General features: G+C 46.6%; 1 protein-coding gene across 4 annotated transcripts in view; it reads right to left on the bottom strand.

Annotated features, from left to right (window-relative positions):
* The window catches only part of SLC44A2 (solute carrier family 44 member 2 (CTL2 blood group)), a 106,359-nt gene that overhangs the window by 61,701 nt on the left and 24,807 nt on the right, over positions 1-19,851 (bottom strand). For 3 of the 4 annotated variants that reach the window (XM_081947129.1, XM_081947132.1, XM_081947130.1), the window contains exons 2-5: positions 8,255-8,303; positions 5,697-5,770; positions 4,177-4,261; positions 2,737-2,821 (exon numbers count right to left, since the gene is read on the bottom strand). In XM_081947129.1, coding sequence (XP_081803255.1) covers positions 2,737-2,821; positions 4,177-4,261; positions 5,697-5,770; positions 8,255-8,303 — 293 coding nt within the window. Of the gene's footprint in view, positions 1-2,736; positions 2,822-4,176; positions 4,262-5,696; positions 5,771-8,254; positions 8,304-9,532; positions 9,687-19,851 lie in introns of all 4 variants that reach the window. The other variant, XM_081947131.1, reaches the window with a different exon arrangement.

The following is a 19,851-nucleotide window of genomic DNA, read 5'->3' as shown; positions in this document are numbered from 1 at the left end:
CTTTTCCGAGGGGAGTGGAAATTTCCTCCCCCCTCCAATTTTGAAAAACTTTGCTGCCTTGAATTAATTTCCACCCCAGAGACCTCCAGGAGCCTCTTCAAACAAGTTTTTCCCCTGGATTTGGAATATTTTTATCCACCCATCTGCTTTGGTCTTGAACTAAACGATTTATTCTCCTTTGGATCTGCCTGTTTGGTGGTCTCTACCGGTTGAAACAAAGTCCAAGAAGAAACTGCAAGTCAGTCAATAAGGTATGAAACTGTAAAAGACCCGGGGAGAGCCCACACCTCACCGGACTTCAGCTGTTGCATTCAAATTAATCGTTTCCTTCCTGGCTGCGCTCGGCAAACCGCGCAATGGCATTCCGCGTGCTCCCTACGCTCCACAGCTCCTGGGGCAAGGCTGGAGACCCCCTCTCCGCGGCCGCCGCCATTCCAGGGGGTCACAGCAAGCCGCCCCTACGGCAGGGCGCCACTCCAAGGCACCCTGTGCTCCCCCTAGGATTCAGGGGAGCCCACCGAAGCAGCGAGAAGGCGGACGCATGCGTCCGTTGCCTCCGGCTTTCGGAAGTCGTCTCAAAAAATAGAAATATTTTTTGAAGAATTAAACAAAATGATACTAAAATATATTTGGCAAGGGTAAAAAAGCAAGAATAAGACTGAAACTGCTACAAGATACTAAACTGAAAAGTGGGCTTGGCTTGTTAGACTGGGAGCTATACTTCCAGGTTTCTGCACTTGTCTGGGTAAAAGAATGGGTAAACTTGAGATATAAAAGACTATTAACTTTGGAGGGACATGATCTCCAACTGAGATGGCATGCCTTTTTATTGTATGGGGAAAATGACATTCATGGATATTTTCAAAGACACCTGGTTAGAAATGCACCACTGTTAGTATGTGGGAAAATTAAAGAAAGACTATCTAAAAATACCAGTGTCAGGCCTGCAATTATATTCCTTTTTAGGATCTTTGGCCTGTCACACTTTCTATTATTTTCCTATGCTGTTTCATTAGTGTAGTAGTTGGGAGGGGGGAATAGAAAGGTGTAGATTTGGGGAATGTGTTGTTGTCATTCTTTGACAACAAGGTCATCTTTTGTCTCCGCACCTCAACACCTGACCGGAACCAGCGGGGTGGAGATGCCAGCGTGGAAGAAGAAGATTGGACCATGTGATGGATTTATGGGTGTGGGCATAAAATCATGAACTTTCAACTGGGTGGAATCCCAGGAAGCTCGTCAGAATTGGGATTTCACAGATGTGCCAACATGTCTGCTTTATTAAAATTGGAACTTTAAGGATAACTCTGTCTTAAGACTCTGATTTATTTCTGCATGATATTTGGAACGATGACAACCAATCTGGCTCTCCACGATGGAGGCACTGATTCATCCAAATGTGATTAATATGGAAAAAATGTAAGGTATAAGGACATTTTGAATGATAAAGGGAAACTCAAATCCAAAAAAAGATTTGATTACTCAAGGGATCAAGCTAGCATGGTGGCCATATGTGCAAATACAATCAATATATGATAAAGATGCAAGAATGTATGGAGAAACCATACAAATCAACAGAATTAGAGCAGATATTACTAGGGACAGATGAAAAATTAATTAAAATTTTTATAGCTACTTTGAGTATTAAAATGGAAGCAGAGCAAGTGAAAGAAACAATGATAAGATGGGCTCAAAACTTTGGTTATTCAATAGAACTGGATAAATGGCAGAAATTGTGGGATAGAAAGTGTACTGTAAATTAACAATGACAACAGCCTATAAGGAAAATCTATACAAAATGTTTTATAGATGGCATTTACCAGCAGCAAGGTTAGCAAAGATGTTTGAAAACTTATCAGCTAAATGTTGGAAGTGTAATCTGATACCAGGTTCATATTATTATTTGTGGTGGACCAGGGATGGGTTGCTATCGGAATTACTGCTGGTTCGGTGCATGTGCAATTTTCCTTCCTAGCATGCTTCATTTCTTATCCTCATGCCTGTGGCTCAGCTGTTCTTCTCCCATTTTCCTTCCTCGCCCGTTTTCCTCCCTTGCCCAAGGACTGCTCGGTCATCCATCTGCTGCCTGGGCTGGCCCAGAACTGGCACAGCCCCACTGTGGGCTGGATGCAGGACCAAAGGCAGATGGTAGAGTGAGCAGGCTCAAGCCTCGCCCCACCTAAAGTGGTCTGCTCCCTTTGGCTGAGCACAACTGGATGCTTTCCCTCAGGACTTCCCCCCCTCCATTATTGTACATCCGGAAAGCTCCCCGAACTGTGTCTTGGTCTCGGTCATTAAATCCACCCCAGTGAAGCCGCCGCTCACCAGCAGCAAGAATTCCGCCGGCGTGGCCATGCCTATCAGTCCGGGCTAGTGACTTTGTGGTCTATCCATGGCACTGGGGGAGAAAAGTGCACAATGTCACCCTCTGCCCGCCGCATCTCAGCCTCTCTGAGAGGGAGGAGGCAACGACATTTTCTCACATCAGAATAGCCTACAAATCTAATATTCTCTGGTGATCTTCCATCTAAGTATCAACCAGGCCCAATTCAGCTTAGTTTCTCAGCCCATGCAAAATTGATGCTGCACCCCTGAGATATATTCCAAAAATCAAAGAGCAATATCAAATTCTATGTATTCATTTCATGAATCTAACTCAAACAAAGTGGCACAACAATCTTCTAGTTTGACACCCTTAGAGAAAACATTAAGGATGAAATTCAGAGAGAACCTCACCTGTGTAGTAGGACATTGAAATTCCAGCAACACCAAAGGGCTAGCACATTTCATGATGTTGAAGTAAAACAAGTAAGGCTTCTGCCTGGAAACAGAAAAAAAAATATTAAAAACTGTTCTCCTATTTGTTCCTATCAATAAGTGATTGATCTTTATGATACATAAAGATTCAAAAAAATGGAAGGTGTTCCCTCTAATCCTTCAGAAAAGGCTGGATACCACTTCTAAATGAATTAGAATCAAGTCAATATCAAGCATTTTTCTTGCTTTTACCAGGGCTAATCCTGCTAATGCAGTGGTTCTCAACCTGTGGGTCGGAACCCCTTTAGGGGTCAAACGACCCTTTCACAGTCGCGGCATTGGGAAGGTTGAGAACCACTGTGCTGATGGATTTAAACAATAATATATTTCTTTTAATTGTATGATTATTACCAATTGGTAGTTTACGTTATTGTCATAAACCTCATCTGCTTGCATGAATGAAAAAGCAAGCTATAAATGAAGTATATCTGCAGCATACAATTCTGTATGAACTTTGATGTAGAAGATTAATGAAATTATCCCACAAAATGAGCAAAGCCCAAAACCCAGCTATTTTAAGAAACTGCCTTGAAATTTAGGCAGCATCCCGCTGCAGTCTCTTCATGATCTCTATCTCTTTCAGTAGCAAGGGTGGTGCGGGTGGTGGAATGAAAAGTCATAGTAGAGGAAGAACAGAATACAAGATGCAAACTTAATTCCTTTCTTAGGCAATTGGGTCAGTGGCTTGGCTTTATGAGCAAAACCTGTTATAAATTTCCTGTAGAAGTTAACAAAGCCTAGGAAGTATCGGGTATCTTTGGCTGTGTGGGGGACTTGCCAGTCTAGGACAGCTTGGACCTTCTGGTTGTCCATCTGGATGCCTTTTGCAGAAATATGGTAACCCAAGAAGTCTAGTTGTTGCAAATCGAAGGCACATTTTTCTGGCTTGGCAAAGAGATTGTTAGATTGTTAAAACGGTTATCTCTTAGTTTATGGAGGTCTGTGCACAATTTGGCAAACTGTTTTACAAAATGATTATAATATGCTATCATGAAATCTTCATAAAACATTCACACACACCCCCAAGATGTCTAATGCAAAGTTACAATGGAAATGCTAAAATATAATTACCATTAAGTGGGGGCTTCAAATGTATTTTAGCCTTTGTTTGGTTGGATATGTTTAGTGCCGTATTCGTTCAAATTCAGAGAATCATCCTATTCCAACTCACCTGGAACCTGGCAACCCAGTCTCATATCAGAAAGGGATAACATCAACCCTCAATTATTTTATTGTTTTAGAATAATAAGAGCTTCAACAGATGAGATCTTCAGAATTTACCGGAAGCCTTTCAGATTCACCAATTTCTTGGCACAGATTTCATACAGAAAACTAGAGAATTATCTCCTTGATACTTACTCATTGGGTGTGCCCTTTTGGCCACAGAACTGTCCACGACTATCGGTTGGATAAATCATCTTGCGAGGGTCTCCTTGTGTCCATGCTGACAAGAACGTTTAATTAATTCAATTCAATTAATTTAATTTAAGTCATTTGTTTTTGGCATTGCCCAATTCCAAAATATAGGTAGTCCTTGAGTTTCAAATGTAATGGAGCCTGCTCATTCCATTTGTAACCCAAGGATTCATGGGAGTGAACTTCGTACCTTTCACCCATGCATTCTCTAATCAAATGTGAGGCTCGTTAAGTGCACTTGAGGTATTTCATGGTGGAGGCGGCCAGGGGGGGTGGGGGCTAGTGATGGAACAGGCCATCTGCCTAAGACTACCCAATGCCTCCCCGACCCACTGAAATACATCATGCTCCCCACAATTGCTTTCCCCCCACCCAACCTACAATGCCGGGTCACTTACCTTGTGAAGATCTAGCAAGCTGTCTCCTCTTCAGCCTCTCAGCCTCGTGTGCCCCTCCAACACTCCATTCGGGCCTTTGCAGGCCTCCCCTGGCAAGGTGCAGGCTGAAATGGAACTTCTGAAGGCCGGATCCATTTCGGCCTGCAATATTCCAGGGGAGGCCTGCAGAAGCCCAGAGCATTGGAGGGGGGATCGGCCCCTTAGAACCTCCATTTCAACCAGCAACATGCAGGACGAATGTTGCAGAGCCTCTGCGGTTGTTCATAAGGGTGAATCTTGCTGTGGTGCTGCAAGATTCCTAGTTTTGGGACTTGTTCGTAAAGATTAGGGGGCGCTTATCATGTAACTTCAAATGTTTGCTAAAGGAACGCTCAGAACCTGGGGATTACCTTTTCTCCAGTTCTTGAAGCACCATAGAGCTTCTAAGCAATTACTGTAAGTTTTTAACATAACCTTTTATTTATGTCTATATTTAAATTTGCCACCATGAACCACTTTCCTGGAAGACAATTTTCCCATGTATATTGGGGGGAGGGGGAGGAAGAGCATGCAACTTAGATCCCTCGCATGCACAGTTTAGAGTATGGTTGACATTCCTATGAGAATCTAATCCTTGATGATCTGAGGTGAAGCAGGGTTGGTGATACTAGCACTGAGGAAGCTTTGCTTGCTCTCCCATTTCTAACTATGTGACCTGGTTGTGGACTCCTGTCTTAATTCATTTAAATGTTGTTGAAATGAAATCAAATGTGCCTGTGTTCCCACACTAGCCAATACAGTTTAGAATGTGGCCCCCAACATTCCTCTCAAAGATCAACTATAAAAATTTTTACAAAAGGGTCAAACCCTTGGTACAGTAGACATTAGCAACATGATAAAAAAGCAAACCATTATTTAAGATTTGATACCATTAATTGAATCCTATTTATTTACTTCTATGATGATATACAAGTACTTTCTTGGCTGTCATAATTCTCCTTCTCCATTTAACTTTGATGTCCAACTTCCAGCAACAAAAATAACATCCCAAGGCAGAGAAAAAATAATAAACAGTAGAATACATACCCACAATACCCACTGCAACATAGCCCGCAATTGCAACCAGCAGCAAGATACAGCAGATGATATCTGTGCAGCCCCTGGAAGAGAAAATAAGCTAAGTAAGACTAAGTAACAATATATTTGTCTCTGGCATACAGTAATGATTAGTTGATTGTTTGAATAATTGTTATAATTCAAATTCAGACTTACAATAAAAAGGAAAGCTTGAAAACTCTCTAATCAAATGACAAATAAACTATAGTCCATCTCAAGAATAAGGGACAGGCAAATATAACTAACACAGTCCTCCTTCATCCTGTAGTGAAGCTGGGGAGTGGGCATTAACTCCACAGAATTAGTAAACTACCATCTCTAGTGTTTAGAGATGTACACAGGCATACTATGATGCTGATTACTACAACGATTCAGAGAAGATGATACGTTAAACCCAAGTCTGCTAATCTTACACACCAAGAAGTTAATAGAAACAAAGTAATCCAGATCTAAGATCAAATAACCTTATTGGGTTTACAGTATAAAAGAACAGAAGAACAGAATGGGAGGAGACCATGGAGGTCTTCTAGTCCAATCCCCTGCTCAAGCTACACCATTCTGGACCCTATACCAGGGATGGCGAACCTGTGGCACACGGAGCCATTTGTCAGGGTATGCGAGGCGTTGCCCTGTGCTGGCCAACTGAGTTCAAGCCTTTTGTAAAGCCATTTTTCACCCTCCCCAGGCTCTAGAGGCTTTACAGGAGCCTGGGGAGGGTGAAAAGAGCCTCCACCCCACCCCCCAGAGGCTTCAGGAACTTCCCTGAAGCCTCGGGAGTGCAAAAAAAACGGCCCTATGGGCAAACCGGAAATTCAGGAAGTGACTTCCGGTTTGCTCGTAGGGTCAGTTTAAGCCTTCTGGAGGCTTCAGGGACCTTCAGGAGGCTTCCCTGAAGCCTCTGGAAGGCAAAAAAACGACCCTACGAGCAAACCGGAAGTCTCATAGGGTCGTTTTTAGTCCTTCAGAGCCTTCAGGGAAGCCTCCTGAAGGTCCCTGAAGCCTCCGGAGGGTTTAAACCGACCCTACAAGAAAGTCACTTCTGGCTTGCTCGTAGGGTCTTTTTTTGCCCTCCGGAGGCTTCAGGGAAGCCTCCTGAAGGTTCCTGAAGCCTCCAGAGTGCCTCCGGGGCGGCGTGGGAGGCTGTTTTTGCCATCCCCAGGCTCCTATAAAGCCTCTGAAGCCTGGGGAGGGCAAAAAAAGCATGCATAAAATGGGGGGAGCACCTCTCATGCGTGCATGCACACTGGGGTGTGTGTGTGTCACACATTGCATTATGGGTGCGGCACGCCCACGCACGACCCCCCTGCACTCCCCCCACTTATGGCACGCAAGCCAAAAAAGGTTCGCCCTCCCTGCCCTATACCATTCTAGACAAATGGATGTCCAATCTCTTCCTAAAAACCTCCCGTAGATAGACTACTCACAATTTCTGAAGGCAAGCCATTCTACTATTCTCATTGTCAGGATATCTTTTTAATAGTCTTCCATCCATTGCTTCTTATCCTGCCTTCAGATGCTTTGAAAAATTGGCTGACCCCCTCCTTTTGTGAAAGCCCCTCATATATTGGAAGACTGCTATCATGATACATAACTTTATGGCTGCTATCATGAGATATATCTTTATGAAAACTATCTTGTGATTCCTTCATTTAAAAAGAACTATTTCAGTATGAAATATAAAGGATTCATCCACCTACTCTGCTTACCATGACACACAACTTACCATTTAGTGAGATATCTTTAAAACAAAGCTTCCATCCTGTAGGCCTCCCATAGCTGGGGCAGGCTAAAGAGAAGCTAATCAGAGGTATTTTAGTATAAAAATAATGTTTTTCCTGCACGGTAATTGCTGAAGCCTTTTCCTGAAGTTAGTAATGTTTGAATTTCAGTCCGAAAAAACAACAATCACTCAGAGTAGTATTGGATGGTTATTTTAAAAAAAATTTGTAAGCTACCATAAATCTGAATTATCCTTGCAATATTTAACATTTAAACTAACAGAAATATACATATTATCAGAGAATAAGTACAATCTCCATTCAATAGCTAGTCATGAGTTAGCATTATAATAATTGGTTAAGAACCTACGAAACAAATATTTGTCTGATCATCAGAATAAGGCAACTAATGTGACCCCCATAAAAATAAAATGGTGGCTGATGAAATTATGAATTTTGTAATATAAGATACAAATTGAAATGTTGATCTGATCATATGTCAGTAATGTCAGTAAAATTATATTATCATCTTTGTATTATAATTAAATAATACTATAGCTGGAAAACAAACTATGTCCATGCACAAAGCAAGAAGTGAAACTAGAAAAAAAAGTTTTAGCTCTAAACCCACCCTAAGCATTCCAAAGAAATAATCAAGACCCCTAAGCTGCAGGATTTTCAATAGTTATCGTTTCATTATTTCCCAAAGGGAATCAACAGATGGCAATAAACGGTCACTCTAGACATATTGTAGTGCACTGAAAAATAATAGCAAAAATCTCAAATCTTTTACCAACAGGGTAATCTTACCTGTCATAAATGGGGCCTTTGAAAGTTGGGTCATATTTATGTGGTGTCCCTAAAAATGAGATTGTTAAATTAGACAACTTATATAACTCAAGAATATGTAAACTGGGTATTTTATTTCCACTATTCCAATAAGATAAATATCACTGTGCAAATTCTTTGTCAGTGTTCAATAATGGCATGACAATTCTCAGCTTAATTTGTAGAAACTATCTACACAGAAGCACAGGAATGCAGAAAATATAAACATGCAGGTGGGGTGGGATAGGATAAGAGAGTATGAAAAAAGGATGGTGGTAGTGGATTCTGTAATAGAAAATCAGGATTTGAAGTATCACTGTACATAAGTTTCTACCATTTTTCTATTTGCTTATAGGATGTGATATGTTTGTTATGACTGACATTGATTCCAATATAACAAAAGGTTCTAGTTCCTAACATGTTTATCCAAATCTCTGGAGAATATCTACTAATTTTGTGCTAGTCTTTGGGGAGGGAAAATCTTGATAGATTGTGTCTTCTTATTTTTCTCATTTGAGATGTACTAACAGGAATTTGAGTGAAGGGCAAAGCTATGGTCACATTATTTCAAGTTTACAATAGAAGTTTACAACAGAAGGGATTTTTTTCTCAAAATGCCTGCTTTTTTTGCACGTACAAAAGCATCATTTATAAATTTGAGCACTGGATTATTACTTTTTACTTTTCCCCATCCCATGATTGACAAATAACTGAAAAATCCACACTTGGAGAGTTATTATCATTGTATAACTTTAAAGCTACAAAGATATGTAACCAGAATTCTGATCAATTTTAGTCCCCAGCAGTATTTTGACAAATTACCTGGAAACGGAGAAATTTGAATTCCTACACCTATTATTATTCTGTACATTTCAGAAGAATCATAATATAAGATAAGAATTACAGCTGTTGCCAAAATGTTTACTTATTCATCTCCATTATAAACATTTTCTTCTGTCATACTGCTTTTTTTGCTTCCACAAAAAGCAATTTTGCCACTCTTCACCAACTTGATGCCTTTCAAAAGTGCTGAAATACAAACTGTAATCAATCCCAGACATTGTAATCAATCTTTCCTTCTTCAATTCAAATCCATTTTCTCTGTATATTTCATTTATTCGTCCTCTGGCTCAGTCTGATTTCCAGAGAATAACAAAGAAAAGAAACAGGGGAAAACAACAGAATGGGAAAGACTAGAGATCTCTTCAAGAAAATTAGAGATATCAAGATGTGCATGGACAAAAGACACGTTGGTCCTACATGAATGTTGTTTCTTCGGATGTTGCAGGAGGGTTCAGGAATGGGTATTATCATGCCTTGATTGGTCCAAAGACTGAGTCATAATTATTAAGCCACGCCTCCTATTCTCTTCCTCCTTGGCCCAGTTTTAACGAGGTCGCAGCTTCATGAGGTTCTGGAAAGGAAAAAAGTCAACCAGGCCACCCTCCACCTAGTTCGGGAACCACTGACTGCATAATTGGGAGGGACCTGAACCCTCCTGCAGTATCCTCAGAAACAACATATATTCTTCATGGATACTGCAGGAGGGTTCAGGAATGGGACATACCAAAGCTATTGTCCTAAGGGGGGTTCACTGCCTGATCCGGCGTTCCCGATGGATGAACTATTTGTTGAAACACGGCCGAAGGATGCCGATGCGACAGCGTCCATGCAATAATGTTGTATGAATTGAGAAGGTGATGGCCAAGTTGCTGCCCTGCAGATATCTTCTATGAGAGCCCTAAGTGCTCCAGGCAGCTTCTAGCAGAGTGGGCTGTGATACCTGACAGCACTGAAGTCCCCAGGCTTCATAAGCCCATGAAATCGCTGCCCTTAACAATCTCCCTAGCGTGGCAGAGGAAACACTAGCCCCCAGAGTAGCAGGTTGGAAGGAGACAAAGAGTGCCTCCATCCTTCTGATACATTTCAGGTAGACCTTAAGGGCCCTCCAGACATCCAGTCTGTGCCGTTGGTGTTCCCTGTCATGGGATGGCCCTGGACAAAAATCCAGAAGGACCACCTCCTGAGACCTATGGAATGGAGAGTTTACCTTCGGCAGGAACGTTGGATCCAGTCGAAGGACTACCCTGTTGGCATGAAATGTGCATAGATCTGCCCTAGAAGACAGCGCTCCTAGATCTGAAATGCGTCTGGCCGAGGTGAAAACTCAAGGACTCGAGGCAGGAACACTCTTGTTGGGTCAATGCTAGCCTCACCACACCACCTGACAAATGTCGACCATGTAGCATTATATATTCATGTGGTCAAAGGTTTCCTAGAGGTTTCAATGGTTGAAATTACCTTGTTGGAGAAGTTGGCTGCCCTTAAGAGACTCCTTTCAAGTGTCAGGTGGTCAACTGGAGCCACTGGGGCTCCGGATGGACCAGGACCCCCTGGCACAGGGAGATCTGCTCCCGAGGATTCTCCATGGGGTGGGGGGTAGGAAACTGAGAGATGGACCAGATCCGCGAATCAGGCCTCCTGGGCCAGTGCGCAGCTACTAGCACTACCTCTGTCCCTTCTGCCTCTAACTTCCCCAAGACCCTGGTAATGAGAGGGAGGGGAGGGAAGGCATAGAGAAGTCCTGGAGGCCAGCGGTTGTGGAGACTATCGGTTCCTTCTGCCCGAGTCAGGAAACGTGAGAAGAATCATGGCAGCTGGGCATTCATTGACATTGCAAAGAGATCCACCTCCAGCATCCCAAACCATCGACAGGTCTGCTTGAATAGCACAAATGTAGTTGTCACTTGCTGTGGTCCTCTGTGGCCCTGCTGAGCCAATTGGCCTGGTGGTTTGCCGACCCTGAGATGCGCTCCGCCACAATTGATGCTAGACAACGCTCTGCCCATGTGCCCAGCTTCTGTGCCTCGACCCACAAGACTTTTGAGTGGGTCCCGCCCTGACAGTTGTGAGCTTTTGCAGCTATGTTGTCCATCAGGAGGAGCATGTGCTTCCACAGGAGTCGATCTTTGAAGTGTTATAGGGCCAGATGGGCGGTCTTGAGCTTCAGCCAGTTGATTTTGTGATGGAGGTCCACCAACCCTGAGCCAGCTGTGCAAGTCTTTACAGCAGGGCCCCCCAGCTGTAAAGACTTGCATCCATCATAAGAGTGAGACGTGCCAGGTTCCAAATCTCAGGACAGATCCCTCGTTCAGAGTCAGGGACAACCACCAATGTCGTGAGAGAAGCACTTGAGATGATACCAAAACAGTGGCTGTGGACGCGCTGGTCCCCTGTCACTGGTGAGGAATCAGAGCCCATTGCAGAGTCCTGGCATGTAGCTGAGCCCAAGGCATTATGCCAATAAAGGAAATCATTTTCCCTAAGAGACTGGAAAGTAGAAGTATGGGCACCGACCATACTTGTGCACCTGAAGTATCAGCTGTATGAGGCTGTCCCAACAATCTGGAGACAGGAAGACTTTCCCCAGTTCAGAGTCTATGATCACCCCCAGATGTTGGAGCCATGTGGTGGGTTGCAGATGACTTTTAGGAAAATTCGCCGAGAACCCAAGCTCTTGCAATGTCTATAACATCAGATGCAGATCTTGTTGCACCCAGGCCACTGAAGTTGCTTGAACCAGGATGTCATCCAGGTAGCACTGAATTCTTACTGTAATGGCCTGGAGGTAAGCCGCCACCACCTTTGTGAAGGTCCGGGGCGCTGACCCTAGACCAAACGGTAGTGCTCAGTACTGGCAATGTATTCCTGCATGTGAAAATCTGAGGAATTTCCTGTGGTCTGGAAGAATCATTATGTGTAAATATGCCTCAGTGAGGTCTATAGAAACTAAATGATCCCCCTGCCTAATGCTTGTTAGGATTTATTTTAAGGATGACATCTTAAATCTACGGTATACAAGGTAAGTGTTGAGAAGCTTCAAATCTAGGATTGCCTTCCAGCCCCCTGAACTTTTTGGGACTATGAAAAGATTGGAATAAAACCCCAACCCCATCTCTGTCTCCGGAACAAGTTCGATGGATGTCAAGGAAATGTTGCGTCACAGTTCTCATCAGAGCTGCTTCTCCCTATTCTTGGTGACAGGAAAAACTCTAAAACAGTTCTGGGGAGAAGAAAGAAATTCAAGCCTAAGGCCCTCCCTGACTGTACCCAGTAATCAGATGTAATGATTTCCCAAAATTCCGCAAATATGGCAAGGCGACCGCCAATGGGAGGACTCTGAGAAGAATCACTTACCCCTGTGGAAGGGCCGGCCACCGGCCCTCGAAAGGGCCTCCTGGTTTAGGGCTGGTACTGGGGCTGGTACCTAGGCTTGTCTTGGGGATAGGGCCTATCTGTCTGCCTGTCCGAACAAGACTGGAAATAACTGGTACTGGAACTCTGTATCTGGAGGATGGTATGAAGGTCTATGGTAGTAGGGAGCAGGACATTGTTCAGGACACTTGGCAGATGTAGGTAACACTTTGCGTTTGTCCTTGTTCTCTACTAGAATAGGTTCAAGAGACTCTCCGAATAAAGAACCACCTGTATAAGGGGAGGCTGCCAATCTGCATTTGGATTTCACATCGGCCTGCCAGTTACGCAGCCATAAGAGTCTTCTGGAAGCTACAGAAGACGACAAGGGCCTGGATGCAAACTTCACTGGATTAAGGGTGGCATCTGTGGAAAATTGCTGTCAGCAACCTATTTACATCTTGCTGCAACCGGGCGTCCTGAGGGGAAAGCCTGTCCTGCAATTGGCACAGCCACAACAAGGTAGTTCTATTGACGAATGATGCTGCCCACGGTGACTTAATAGCCCAGGGCGCTGACTGAATTTTTTTTTCTTAAGATCAATTCGGCCTTTTTATCCTCAGGTTTTAGGTTGTCTGCTATATCCCCTGTCACTAGGGATGAGGAAGTAGTGAAGGCTGCTCCCAGAGCATCGACAGATGGGACCTGAAGAATCTGGGAGAATACCTGTTCCATGCTATAGAACCTACTGTTTTTCACCACATCTGTGAACAACTGGGGTGCAGGTAGTTCCTCTTTTTCCAGCAATGGTTCGGAAAACAGACCTCCACACACACTGCAGCTGGCTAGAGGCCGTAGCTGGAGGCCGAACCTCTGTTCCCAATTTGGTAGTCAGACGGGCATTATGCAGGAGCGACTTAAAGAGGGAGGGGGGAACAGACCCGAGAATGCCGGAGGGTCAGGACTCAAGGTTTCCTCGTCATCAGACAAGTCAAGTCCCTCTGGGGCTCATCTCCAAGTAAAGATCCCTCATTGGCTACAGAAGGAGAACCTGGTCTATTTTCCTGCAAGGCAGGAGGTTCCCTATGGGTGTGCCTTGAGCTATGACTCCTGCTGCTTTCTTGAGGAACAGGAGCCCTTTCCGTCTGGCATAGGCCTGAGGCAATGCCTTGGGAGATAGCCTAGGCAATAATTCTCTGCATATGCTCTGGTATGTCTCTCATGTAATCCTGATTACTAGAAGATCTTGCACTGCCTGAAGGCAAGGCCTCCTGAGGAGCCAAAGGTGCATGCTGAACAATCCCTGCAAGGGCAGAGGTGCCACAATCAAAGGGATCTTCAGGCACCTCCTGCATAGCCCTGCCAGACAAGGGTGGGGACAGGGAAAAATCCCCTGATAAGCCCTGGAACATGGTGGAGAAGGAGGGGGAAAGAAACTATGGACCCCCTGGCCAGTGATCTGGACCCTGAAGGGGATGGACTGTGTCTAATCCCCTCAGCCTCTTTCTGCCTCTCAGCTCTAGCTATCTTTTTTCTAAGGCTGCTTCTCTTCGCTGCTCCTCTTTTCAGTTGCTCTGGGCAGGCGTTGAGCAGCTGTGGCCTTGCCTTTCTTGACCCCAATCTTGGTTCTGGAAAGGGAACTGTCTGAGCCATGGGCCTTTGAAGTGGAAGGGCCTGCATCATCTTCAGGCCTAGGGTCCACCATTTTGAGCCCCTCGCAATCACCGCTTACGCATAGCCCTTCTCGCACCTTCCGAGACTTCCGAGCGATTTCCTGCTCACAGTTGAATCCTGTTGGCTCCTCTGTCGTGCGAACAGCCAATCCGGGCGGTTTTGCAATCGGAGCGAGAACCAGGTGTCGCTGATCATCTTAGTGCTTGCACGTGGCTGACCCAAAATGGCCACCGTGACTCTCCGCTGCTCTTTCCTTTGTCGGGAAGCCGATTTAGGCGTTCCCGATCAATGGGCTAGTGCCAGCGCCAACAAGACCAACAGCTGCCTGGCCAAACAGAGCCCCTCAACCTCTGCTATATGGAGGCTTCCATGACTCCTATCTGAGAGGAGCCTGAAATAGCCACCCAGGTGGTGCGGGAGGCACCCGGGACCAGGTGGCAGCGTTAAACAGCCCCATCAATGTCCCAGATATCAATGTCCCAGATTTAGACACAAATTCAGAAACCACAATTTCGATCCAATAGCAGTAAAGTTGAATAGTCAATTAATAACCAATTAACAGAAGGATTCAGGAATGGAGCCAAGGAAATCAAACCTCTCTTGGACCAGACTGAGTTAAAACTGAGCCAAGGAGGAAGAGAGCAAGAGGCGTAGCTTAATAATAATGACTCAATCTCTGGACCAATCAAGGCATGATAATACCCATTCCTGACTCTTCCTGCAGTATCCATGGAGAAATTGTAGAGACCTTTGGGAAGTCCCCCCCTCCCCAGAAGAATGAAATATTTTGGGAAATATTTAAAAAGGAATATTATTATATTTCCCTAAAGGAGAAATGGAGAAACATGTTTTAGGGGCAGAAAGCAGCCTCCAGTCTTTCTTAATAGCCCACAGCAGCTGCCAGCACTTAAGGAGATAAAGAACTTATTGAAAGAGGAAGCCAACTATCTAGATGGCTCCATTCATAAGCAAAGAAAATACTGCAGGCAGAAATCAATTCCAGATAGGATATTTCGAAACTCCTTGTAGCAAAGTTTGACAGCTAACAAAAGTAGAATGGTAGGATAAGAACAAGGTGAGCTGTTTAGATAGGGTATGGATGTGATAGGCATGTGTTTGGACAGACTCTAGGAGACAGTAGAAGACGGGGGCCCCTAGAGAGCTGTCATCCATGGGATGATGAAGAGCTAGACAAGACTTAGTGACCAGACAACAACAAACCTTAAAGTCCAAAAGATAGTCTCTGTAAGATAAACTCATGTTTTACTTCGCTCCTCCATTCTGAGCCCCAACTGTACATACCAAATCACATGCAACCGTATTTGATCCCCAAACCATTTATTCTTTCACTTATCTCTTCTTCTCTGATCATTCAATAGTTTCAACCTGCAGTTTAGACTATATTTTCTGCCCTAACTCAGAAATGGTGTGTCGTCTTAACTAACCGGATAAGGTCTAATAAATCAAAACTGCAAAGATAGTCATGTGAAAAGCTAGAATTCCACATAAATGATAGACCTTCCTGTTTTGAATGGGAGTAGGCAATTTCAGAGTGCTTCTGGACCTGACTCTCAGTTTTGTAAATGGCCATTAAAAAGAATGTTGGTCTTATCTGAACGTGTATTCTTTTTCCAGTAGAGTAGAGGGAGGGGTCACGTGAGGGACATACCTAACGTACGTCCCAGGGAGGAAAGGCTGGGGCCCAGGGGGAGGATCGGTCACCACCCACTGAAGGACCCTCCGGCCAAAGGATGCTTCAGGCGAAGCGTAGATGTCTAACCAGTAATGGTGAATGAACAGCATCGGGGAAGCCCAGGTGGCTGCCCGACAGATGTCCTCAAAGGGAGCTCTAGTAGCCCAAGCCGCCATGGTAGCGGCGCAGCAGCCTGAGATGAACAGAGCAAAGAGGTTCAAAAGGAGAACCCGTCAGAGCATGGAGAACTAAGGGTAAATCCCAAGAGGGGAACCTATGAATAGGTGCCGGCCGGAGGTTAGCCGCCCCCTTCAGAAAACGCTTGATCAGAGGAACCTGAGAAAGGGAAGAAGAACCTCCACCCCCCAAAACTGAAGACAAGGCCGCGACCTGTCGGCGCAGGGTGTTAACAGCCAATCCCTTTTCTAGACCCCCTTGCAGGAAGTCTAGAACTTGCGGAACGGTCGCCCCCTCAGGGGAAACACCAAGCGGTGCGCACCACCTGACGAAAGATGCCCAGGTGGAATTGAAAATCGTGGTGGTTGACGGGCGTCTAGCCGCCTCGATGGTGTGAATGACACCGGCAGACAGGCTAGCCACCCTCAACAGTCTCCGTTCAATAACCAAGTGGTTAGATGGAGCCACTGAGGCTCCGGGTGAAGAAGGACCCCTTGCTGCAGAACCTCCTCCTCCTGTGGAATCCTCCACAGCGGGGCCACCGAGAGCTGGACGAGATCCGCGAACCAAGGCCTCCTGGGCCAATATGGGGCCACCATGATGACCAGTGCCTTCTCTACCATCACCTTCCTGACGGTCCCCGGGACCAGGGGGATTGGAGGGAAGACATAGAGAAGGCCCGCCGGCCACCTGCTCCGGAGGGCGTCCGTGCCCTCCGCCCACCGGATTTGATACCTGGAGAAGAAGCGCGGCAGCTGCGCATTCGCCGGGGTAGCAAACAGATCCACCAGAGGAGTGCCTCTGGCAGACCCTCTAAAACAAGGTCGGGTGAAGTTGCCACTCGCCGTTGTCCAGAGTCGCTCAGCTCAACCAATCTGCCTGGTGATTCGCCAGGCTGGAAATGTGTCTCGAGACCAAGGAGGCCAGGTGCCTCTCCACCCAGGCCCCGAGCCGGAGGGCTTCCAATCAGAGAGCCCGGGAATGAGTCCCCCCCTGCCGGTTTATGTGGGCCTTGGCGGCCACATTGTCCGTCAGGAGGAGCACATGACGGCCCTCCACTGAGGTCCAGAAATGCTGCAGGGCTAGACGTGCCACCTTTAACTCCAACCAATTTATATTGTGTCAGAGATCCGAAGCCGTCCACCTGCCCTGGGCTAGGTGGGAGCCCGCCAGGGCCCCCCACCCAAAGAGACTCGCATCTGTGGTCACTGACACTCTCTACGGTTCCCAGAAGAAACAACCCCTCTGCACTGCCGGGGACATCCACCACCTGAGGGAGGCCCGCACCCCCACCGAGGGGCGCAGAAGCCGAAGGGAGTTGCTCAGCCGCCCCCTCTGGAACGGAATGAGCTCCCACTGAAGAGGCCAAAGATGAAGTCTGGCCCACGGAACTATCCCTATACAAGACACCATCTTGCCGAGCAACTGTGACAAGGTGAGGACAGAAACTGACCGACTTGCATGAACCTTTCTTACCAGCTGTTGCAGACTTTTCTGCCATTCCTGGGAAAGTTGGACCACTCCTGACTCAGTATCTATGAGGGTCCCCAGGTGAAGAATGCGTCTGGAGGGGGAGAGATGACTCTTGGGAAAGTTGACCGAAAACCCCAAGGTCTGAAGACACTGGATGGTGCGTCGTAGGTCCGAGACCGCCTGAGGAAGCGAGCCCGCTTGGACCAGGACATCGTCCAGGTAGCATTGGAGCCTCACTGGAACAGATCGGAGGTGAGCCGCCAATGCCGCTAGAACTTTCATGAACATTCGGGGAGCCGAAGCTAGCCCGAAGGGAAGTGCCCTGTACTGGTAGTGGCAGTTCCCGTGGGAAAACCCTAGAAACCTGCGGTGAGCTGGATGTATGGGAATATGAAGGTAGGCCTCTGTCAGGTCCACTGACGCTAAGAAGTCCCCCTTCCTGATACCTTGAAGGATAGACTTGAGAGGACATCTTGAAGCGCCTGTACGCTAGATATTGGTTCAGGCGCTTGAGGTCTAGAATGGCTCTCCAGCCCCCTGAACTCTTCGGGACCACGAACAGATTGGAATAGTGGCCCCGGCCCCACTCTGGCGGGGGAACAACCTCCACCACCCGAATGTCAAGCAGGTGAAGAATCGCCTGATCCATCAGGTGACGGCGCTCCAGGCTCCGAGACGGAGGGAACAACCTGAAGAGATCTGGAGGGATGGAGAGAAACTCTAACCTGAGACCTAGGCAAACCGTGAATCTGACCCAAGGATCTGACGTAATCGCGTCCCATTGATCTGCATAATGGGACAGGCAGCCGCCTATGGGATGACCGGGTTCGAGTCATTTCCCTCTGCGGAAGGGACGACCACCTCCGCCTCAAAAGGGCCACCGGGACTGTTGCTGATACCTGTTCCGGTGCTGGTAAGATGACCTAGGGAACTGCCTGTCCGACCTGAAAGAGGAGAAACGCTGATCACGGTCATAGTTAGAACCCCTATAAGACTGCCTACAATAGGGATGAGACCTAGACTCGGACTTCTTGTCCTTGGACGGCAGGACCTTCTTTTTATCTTTATTCTCGACCAAGATTGGATCGAGGGCCTCCCCAAACAGGTTTGGGCCCTTGAAGGGAGCAGCCGCCAAATCCCACTTGGCCTTGTTATCCATCTGCCAATTGCGAAGCCACAACAGGCGACGTGAGTAACTGAGGTGACCAGGGCACTAGACGCAAACTTGACCGTGTCCAAGGTCGCGTCGGCAGAGAACTGCGAGGCCGCTAAGATCTTAGTGAAATCTTGGTGAATCCGCTCATCCTGGATCGGGATGCGATCCTGGAGTTTGCGGAGCCACATAACTGTGGTGCGGTTGAAGTAAGACGCTGCCGCCGCAGACTTAATGGCCCAGGCCGTGGCATTGAAATTCTTTCGTAAGGTAAGCTCTGTGCGCTTATCCTCGGGCTTCAACTTGTCAGCCGCATCCCCAGACACCACCAGTGAAGAAGGCACCAGAGTAGCTACAGGGGTGTCAATGGTAGGCAGATGGATGGCTTGTGCAAAAGCCTGTTCCACATTATAAAATCTGCGATCACTGCTCCCCGGATTAGAGAAATTAGATGGCCGGGCCCACTGGTTTGTGAGTACTTCCATAAACAAAGGGAGAGTTGGAATTTCCTCCTTGTTAGTGGCCGTGTTGGAAAACATGGCCATATCGGGGTCCCTAGGAGGTGGCACAGTGGGATCCCCAGTCCCAATTTTGGTAGTCTTTCTGGCCTTGTTCAGGAGCGTTTTGAACATGGCTGGAGGAAAAAGGCCCGAGGATCGAGGAGAATCAGAGGGCGCTGCATCCTCATCCTCCGAGAACCCCATGTCCTGGAGGTTCTCCTCCCCCAAGATTAACCCCTCACTAACTAGGGAGAGGGAAGGAGCCCTATAATGGGATCGGCCTGAACCCACCTTTGACTTGGAGGAGTGAGGTCCCTTATCACGCTGGGCGATGCCCCGTGATATGGCAGAGGTAATGAGCTTTTGAATCCCTACAGGGAGATTCTCCAAATCATCCATGTCCTTATCAAAATGCCTGGGACTACATGGTGCCAGCCTACGGCCATAACGGTGGTCCCCAGAGGTACCCTCCAGGGGGTCTTCAGAGCTACCCCTCCCAAAACCTGGGGAAACCGAAGGAGAAGGAGAATAATGCTCCCTTCGTCTAGAATGGCTGCATGACCTGGCAGGGGAAGCCGAAGGAGAGGAAGGACTGAATCCTCTAGGAGAGGAACGTGCTGAAGCAGGCCTGAGTAGAGATCTGGACCTGCTGGAGGAAATAGGCCCAGCAGCCCTGGCCTGTCGCTCAGACCTGGCAAAAGTCTTTTCCAAGGCC

This window comes from Natrix helvetica (assembly GCF_964273705.1).
Source record: "Natrix helvetica genome assembly, chromosome: 1".
In the NCBI taxonomy this organism is placed as follows: Eukaryota; Metazoa; Chordata; class Lepidosauria; order Squamata; family Natricidae; genus Natrix; species Natrix helvetica.
Note: the sequence above shows the minus strand (reverse complement) of the source record. Positions and strands in the feature narration are given on the sequence as shown.